This window comes from Labeo rohita, chromosome 2, assembly GCF_022985175.1.
Source record: "Labeo rohita strain BAU-BD-2019 chromosome 2, IGBB_LRoh.1.0, whole genome shotgun sequence".
NCBI classification, from domain to species: Eukaryota; Metazoa; Chordata; class Actinopteri; order Cypriniformes; family Cyprinidae; genus Labeo; species Labeo rohita.
In genome coordinates this window covers 15,147,898-15,155,882 of record NC_066870.1, presented here as the reverse complement: position 1 = coordinate 15,155,882, position 7,985 = coordinate 15,147,898, and the positions used below count along the sequence as shown (strand labels likewise).

Below are 7,985 nucleotides of genomic sequence, written 5' to 3'. Positions count from 1 at the left end.
GAAACACATTCCTCCACAGAAAATCATGTAAGATTTCAAAATAAGATGAGAAACTTACTTCACAATTTAAACTAGTTTATCTGTCACGTTTTATTTGCAGGTAGTAAACATTACTGAAACAAAACACAAAACTGTTTATTGAATAAACTGAAACAGACTGAACATTTGGCATCATTTTATGTTTTTTAATTGACACATTTAAGTTTAACATGAATACTCCATATTGGAGATACTGCCTACTGTAAAAAGGTCAAACAAAAAAGTAGGTGACATAATATTACAACATTACTGTTTATTTATATGCCAGTGTGAAAATGTTCTTAGTCTAGATGACTTATAAATGCTTACTGGCAATAAGGCATGCAGAACTTCATGTGTTTTAAAAGTGATATTGACAAATCGAGACCACAGAGATGTCTGAAGTCAGTAAAATGAAAACACTGAGTTTCTGTATAAAACGCTACTACAAAAGTTCTTTGTCAAACAGCAGGTTTAGCATCTCATTTCATGTTAGAGCTGTGTATAAGTTGAGTTCTCAGAGTGCAGCGAAGTCTTAGCCAGTAAAGATGCGGTGCCAATCTCTGTATCTGTAAAATACACAGAAGGTTCAGTCTGGTGAGATAAAATCCTTATATTGTGTACTTACTTTCCAAAGGCTAAAGGTTGGAATACACTACGCTACACGACTTTTTAAAACACTAGGCATCATACACTTGCAGACTTAGTGAATGGTTGTAGAGAAAAACTGGGCACCATACATTAAAAGTCTAAGGATCACACACTACCAGACTTAAAGGGATAGTTCACCCATAAATTAAAATTCTGTCATTAATTACTCACCTTCACGTTGCTCCAAACCCGTAAGACCCATAACACAAATTAAGATATTCTTTTTTATGAAATCTGAGAGCTTTTTGACCCTGCATAGACAGCAGCGCAACTACCACGTTCAAGGCCCAGAAAGGTAGTAAGGACATCATTAAAAGTCCATGCAACATGCATGCATCACGGTACTGTCATGAACGCAAGTCAAAGAGCGACACGAAGAAAAGAATTCGTTGAATAATGTTGTTTTTTTTGTGCACAAGAAGTATTCTTGTAACTTCATAAAATTACGGTTGAACCACTGATGTCAAATGGAGCATTTTAATGATGTCCTTACTACCTTTCTGGGCATTGAACGTGGTAATTACATTGCTGTCTATCAAGTCAAGTAGAGCTTTATTGTCATTCCGCTACATGTGTGGACATACAGTGGCACGAAATATCATGTCTCACAGGACCACGATGCTACGTAAATTAACATAAATATAAACATACAACCTATACATAGCTGACTTACAGAAGCGGTAATCTATCTACACATATAAATGGTTGACTATACACATAACCGATACAGATAACCAGTGTCCTGAATTAGTTATTTCACATAACAGATGTTCATATATACTCCACAAGACAAAATAATAATTGAATTTTATAAAAAATGACTTCATTCAAAAGTTTACATACCGTTGGATCTTAATACTGTGTGTTGTTTCCTGGATGATCCACGACTGTTTTTGTTTTTTGATAGTTGTTCATGAGTTGTTTGTCCTGAGCAGTTCAGCTGCCTGCTGTTCTTCAGAAAAATCCTCCAGCTTCTGCACATTCTTTGGTTTTCCAGTATATCTGAATATCTGAACATCTGTATATCTGAACCCTTTCCAAATGTGAATGTATGATTTTGAGTTTCATCTTTTCACACTGAGGATAACTGAGGGACTCATACATAACCATTACAAAAGATGAAAACATTTACTGATGCTTAAGAAGGCAACACAATGCATTAAGAGCCTGTGGGTGTAAACTTTTGAACAGGATGATATGTAAATTTCTTTTGTTTACAGTTTTTTTTTCCATTTAGTATTGCACTTAAGAAGCTACATGAATATGAATATCCCAGGAGACAATATAAGTACAATTTACATCTTTTGTAATAGTTATGTATGAGTTCCTCAGTTGTTCCAGTGTTCCTCACTTCTTGCTGCAAAAAGATGGATCTCAAAATCATACAGTCACTTTTGGAAAGTGTTCAAATATGCAGAAGATGTTGGAAAAACCAAATAATGTGCAGGAGCTGGAGGATTTTTCTGAAAAACAGCAGGCAGATGAACTGCTCAGGACAAACAAGGGACTCCTGTCGTGGATCATCAAGGAAACGATACACATTTTATAACTTAAATTATTATTTTGTCTTGTGGAGTACATATAAACATCTGTTATGTTAAATAGTTTATTCAGGACATTACTAAATAAAAAAATAACAGTTTTCATGATCTTTTTGGTAACATTTAGCATATTCTGCAAGGGGTATGTAAATTTATGGGCACAACTGTATCTTCTGTGTTCAGCAGATGAAAAAAAAAAACATAAAGGTTTGGAGCAACTTGAGAGTGATTTAATGATGAGAGAATTTTCATATTTGGGCTATCCGTGTAACCCAGGGGTGCCTAAACTCTGTCCTCGAGGGCCGGTGTCTCACAGAGTTTAGCGCCAATTTGCCACAACACACCTGCCGGGAAGTTTCTAGTATGCCTAGTAAGAGCCTGATTAGCTGGTTCAGGCGTGTCTAATTGGAGTCGGAGCTAAACTCTGCAGGACACCGGCCCCTCAGGAGCAAGTTTGGTCACCCTTGCTGTAACCCAATAAAGTAAAAAATGCATTCCATTCATTAAAATGTCTAGAATTCAACAATGAAGTACTGAAGCCATACCATGATCATTGTTCACTTTGCCCCCCGGGTTCTTGTGCTGGCCCTCAATGTGAGCGGTCATCTCCCCCCGGTCTGGGGTGCAGTGGCCGCACTGTAGACAACAGTACCGACCTCTTGTGTGCTCCCACAGGATACGGCAGTTGAAGGACTGACCTGACAGATTAAATGAATGGGCGAGTCATTAAAATCAAAACTCTCTCAAAGACTATTATATTCATGGTTACACGTTCATTGAGAATGCTTGTAGACAGACAGAAAAACCATCACCAGTAAAAGTATCAGACTGAGCTGGAAAAAGAACCCCAGTGATCATTGACATCAGCTCATGTATACAAAAGCAATATATTATTCACACAATTAAAACCATCATTAAACCCAGTTTAGACAGATGAACATGGGCACAAATGTGTTGGAATTAGCAAGCGCTGTCAACGTCTCCACACATGGTCAATTATTATGATACAGCACCATCTCTTGCCAGAAATGACCACCTGATTTGTGCAAAAAGCTAATGGGAAAGGGGAAAAAGTGAAGGAACATCTGCCCTGAAAGCACACTCTCTGATGTTGTATTACATGTTAGTGAAGCACCCGGACATATGCGTTTAGAATCGGATGGGAGTGGACTGAGTCGTACAGCTAGATGGCACACCCAGGGAAACACTGAGCCCGGTTAGAGCAGGGGAAGGGGAGGAGGATTAGCATCTAAAGCATCATTTGAGGGAAGATCTGATTGTTCCCTCAAGCAATGTGTGTGTGGATTCTCTGTGCCTCACCTGGACTTCATCTCTATTTAAACTCTGACTGCTCGGAGAGTTCCATCTGTGCAAAAGGGGCCCGGGCGGGTCTGGCAGGACAGTGCAACACGACAAAACACAGTTCACTCAAAGCGGCCATGGCCAAGGCTTAGGCATTTCCCCCCCAAGTGACTTACAAATTCCCTTTCTTAAGGACTCACACCTGTTGATAAGCAGGTGAGATCAGTTGAGCAAACTGGAAAATACACAGATGAACAGGATCTAAAATGTAGGATGATTTAAGGAACACTGGGTCTCATTCAATAATAATGGTGTGGCTTATTCGTATGTGCACAGGAGAACTTTTTATAAAGTGCATATGGACATGAATTTGTTCTTAACCTTGTTAGACGAATTTGGATTATTCTAAATGAGCGAACGCATTGCCCAATGTTAGTTACTTGGAAAAATTACGTTTGGAATAAGTAAGATCTCTTAAGCTCACAATTTTATGTACTATGATTAACATGTTACTAGCATGTTTCTAGAATGATTAGTACTAGAAACATGATTAGCATGATACTAGCATGTTGCTAACGTGTTTCTAGCATAATTAGCATGTTGCTAGCATGATTAACATAGTTAAACCAACTAAAACCAGTTGCTTCAGTAAAAAACAGCTAAAAAGGCTGGTTGTCTAGTCTTAGCTGGTTTAAGCTGAAAATAGCTGGTTTAACCTTGGCAGGTCCTTTAGCAGGTCTCCAAGCTTAGCCAGCTAAAAAGTGGCCAAAACCATTTTAAACCACTGTAAAACCACCCTGGAGACCAGCCAAAGCAGCCATTTAGCTTAGGCTGGTTTTAGCAGTTTTTTTTTTAAGTAGGGAGTTGTTAAGCTTTGCTATAGCAAATAACAGCATATATGCACCATAGGTCTCTTTGTTTAAAAGTTTTCACCCCCTCAATAAAAGTCTATGAGTGTATAGTATGTATAAAATATCATGCTAATTTGTTTAATTTTTATTTTTTTAAATAAATTTTGAATTTAAAATTAAATGTAGAATTTAGAAGTTTTAATATGAAAATTATAAATGAAACATGATCAGATTTCACGCACAAATTCATGCCCACACACAGTTAGTGAATGAGACCCATTGTGAGCAATGATACTTTCTTTAAGTCAGCTTTCCTCACTCACAGAGGAAAGCTTTATGACATCCATTCACCTTGGTTCTTCCTCCAGACTGCGTTTGATCCTGGCGGTGACGGCAGGGGCGGTGAAGCGGGCAGACTGGGAGGACCGGACCTAGGAGACCTCTGCTGCTGCTGTAGGCCCGGATCTGCCTGGAAGGCTTGGTTAACAGGAGACAGAGTGGGTGGAAAGGAGCTGTAGGGAGATTCTGGCTGGCCAGGAAGATTTTGGGTTAAGGCAGGATTTAGAGTGGCAAGGGGCATAGTTGCAGGCCCTACAGGTGTGAGGTTAGCAAATGCATTGTTTTCTGGGGGGCGCTGGGTTACTGGCATGTTTGCCGGTGTTGGATTTGCGGGCAAAGTGGGCATAGATGGCATAGACTCCATCTCCTCAGGCGCATTTTGGGCTAAGGGGGGTCCAGATGATTCCATGTCTCCGGATGTGGGAGGGGCATTGGCGGGATCGGCGTCAGGTGCCACTCCAGTCTCGATCTTTGCAGCCTTGTTTTTAGCAACTTTAGCACAGGTCTGCAGGTGTTTGAGAAGGGTGCGGTAAGAACGCAGTTTGGCCCTGCAGCTCTCGCACCTGAAAGGCATGATAATGAAAGAACATAAAAAAATATTAATTTACAACTAAATGTAAAATTTCGTCTGTCAAAAAAAAAATAAATAAAATAAAAGTGCACAATATATGGTAGTATTTACAAAAACTCTACTACCAGATGTTTTAAAACATGCTGTCTGTGGTAATGATGGTAACATACCTAATACATAACGCATGTAAAAATAACACAAATAAACCTATTGCTTTTCACTGGCTGAAATTGACAGGTGATTTTTTTAATAAAAATTTTGATCACCTGACAACAGTTGTTTAAAATAAAACAGCTGAGAACGGTTGTTTAAAAGATTAAGTTAATTACATACATATAAAGTCAGACTCCAAGAGTAAAAAAAAACAAAAAACAAAGACTGATATTTTCTCAGAATTACACAAATCTAACTTGACTCGCAATTCAATGTTATAAACTCAGAATTGCAAAAGAACTGCACAATTCTGAGAAGAAAAAAGTCAGAATTGTGAGTCTATATCTTGCAATTCAGAGTTTTTTTCCCCTCACAATTTTGAATTCTCATAGTTTTTTTCATGCAATTTTGAGTTTATCTCACAATTCTAAGAAAAAGGTCAGAATTTTGAGTTTTTATCTCTTAATTGTCAGCTTCTTCTCGCAATTTTAAATTTATATCTTGCCATTCTAAAAAAAGTCAGAATTGTGAGTTTGTATCTTGTAATTCTGAGTTTTTTCCTCGTCATTTTGAGTTTATATATCGTAATTCTGATATTTCCCTCACAATTTTAAGTTTATATTTCTCAATTGTGATTTTTTCCTCAGAATTTTTGCATTTTTTTCTTGCAATTTCAAGTTTATATCTTACAATTCTAAGAAAAAAAGTCTGAATTTTGAGTTTATATCTCGTAAATCTGAGTTTTTTTCCTCGTCATTGAGTTTATATCTTGCAATTCTGAATTTTTTTTTTTTTTTTTTTTGCAATTTTGAGATTATATCTTGCAATTCTGAGGTTTTTCCTCACAATTTCGAGTTTATATCTCACAATTTTACGTTTTTTCTCACCATTTTGAGTTTATATCTTGCAATTCAGATTTTTTTCTAGCAATTTGAAGTTTATATCTCACAATTCTGACTGTTTTCCTGCAATTTTGAGTTTATATCTCGTAATTCTGAGTTTTTTCCTCACCATTTCAAGTTTATATCTCACAATTTTACGTTTTTTCTCACCATTTTGAGTTTATATCTTGCAATTCTGAATTTTTTCTAGCAATTTCGAAAGTATATCTCGTAATTCTGAGTTTTTTTTTTTTCAAGCAGTTTCGAGTTTATATCTCACAATTCTGAGGAAAAAGTCAGAGTTTACATTTTGCAGTTATCTTTGAGAAATTGTGGACTGGCAATAAAGTGTAAAATTAAACAACACGACAAAGTAACCTTATTGAGAAAGAAATCTAAAAGCAAAGCTATAGGAACTCACAGGAAAAAATAATTTGGCTTGTGGTGGTGCCTCATATGTTCCATCAGCTGCTGCATGTTGTTGAATGAACCATCACATCCTATATGAGAGCATAGGAAAGTTTTTCCTAAAGAACAAAGGACAGCGCATTAGACACCAAATTGTTGATGTGACACTGTTTATGATTTTAAATTAATTTCTTAAATGTTATACCTGGAAGAGACTGGGCAGTGTTTTTCTGATGGTCTTGAAGATGACTATTCAGTGCTTCTGGACTATTGTAGGTCCTCTTGCACCCATAAAACGAGCAGGACATTTGACAGCCTGCTGGAACATTGCATACTTATACTGGGCTTTAATATGCACGAACATTGAAACAGCAAATTAAAGCATAGCACTGATAGTAACATACCCTCCATGGCGATTGCTTATAGTTGAGGAAGCGGGATGTTTCCTGATCCAGATCTAGATTAACAAATGCCCTAGTTTAGACTATATAAATATGCCAAAATATGATACAGTCCAGTAATGCACATGCACACTTTCAATGAATGGCAAATTCTAATGTGGGCGTGCAAAGATGAACAACATAGTCACTGTTAGTCTTAATTAGTAGAATAACATGCACTTGATCAATACAGTGTTTAGCAATAAGCAGCCCATTGACGTTACTGCTAAAACTAACAGAACATCTCACCAACGTAAACAATCAGAGACGTGCGCAGACAGTCAGCAGACGAGCGAGCTAGCAGACAACAACAAAACATCACATTATCTGCTTGCAATACTTGAGTTTATTAGCAATTATTTAGAGTGTACTTACTATGACACTTACTCTGAATGGATTTCCCAAATGTTTCGAAGATCCTTTAAAAAAAAGACCTATTAATTAAAATGAAAGTGATTATCTAACTACATCATATTTCCACCCCGTCTACGTGCGTTACGTTCATCATTAAATATCGCGAGAACACACGTTCTCGTTTTTCAGTTCGTCACGTTGAATGATGACAGCATTTAAGACGAGTACATTATTCAATATTCCATGTAGCACAGTCACTGATTTGAAAATATCTGGTTTCACAACAACAACAAAAAAAAAAACAATAATAATAATAATAATAAATAAAATAAAATACAAATAATTTGTTACACGAAATCTTAAAACTGTTGACAGCCTGTAGACATGGCACATAAATAAGAAAAGTACAATTCTGTTACAGCTGCTTTCCAAGATCTGTACATCTGCATTTACATTGATTATTGCACATCCGTTTT

General features: G+C 36.9%; 1 protein-coding gene across 12 annotated transcripts; it reads right to left on the bottom strand.

The window, feature by feature from the left end:
• Positions 1-114: 114 nt before the first annotated feature.
• Positions 115-7,674, bottom strand: znf414 (zinc finger protein 414). Of its 12 annotated transcripts, XR_007825127.1 has the most exons (9): positions 7,543-7,659; positions 7,405-7,452; positions 7,120-7,172; positions 6,921-7,049; positions 6,729-6,834; positions 4,715-5,265; positions 3,531-3,601; positions 2,756-2,908; positions 115-587 (listed from the first exon to the last, which is right to left on the bottom strand). XR_007825127.1 is itself a non-coding variant. In XM_051093441.1 (8 exons), exons 3-8 carry the CDS (start codon positions 7,124-7,126, stop codon positions 511-513), a joined length of 1,023 nt encoding a protein of 340 aa, XP_050949398.1. In that variant the 5' UTR covers positions 7,127-7,172; positions 7,405-7,452; positions 7,543-7,674; the 3' UTR covers positions 115-510. The 12 variants fall into 12 exon arrangements, 10 of the variants coding, with proteins under 10 accessions (XP_050949398.1, XP_050949423.1, XP_050949450.1 ...); XM_051093441.1 differs by lacking the exon at positions 3,531-3,601 and having other exon boundaries at positions 7,543-7,674; XM_051093466.1 differs by lacking the exon at positions 3,531-3,601 and having other exon boundaries at positions 6,921-7,034.
• Positions 7,675-7,985: the final 311 nt, after the last annotated feature.

Excerpts from the sequence above, each read along its gene's own strand:
- znf414 (XM_051093441.1), bottom strand. Across the intron at positions 6,835-6,920 it reads CACTGCCCAGTCTCTTCCAG|GAAAAACTTTCCTATGCTCT; the intron begins GTATAACATTTA and ends TTTGTTCTTTAG. Across the intron at positions 588-2,755 it reads CAAAGTGAACAATGATCATG|ATACAGAGATTGGCACCGCA; the intron begins GTATGGCTTCAG and ends TGTATTTTACAG.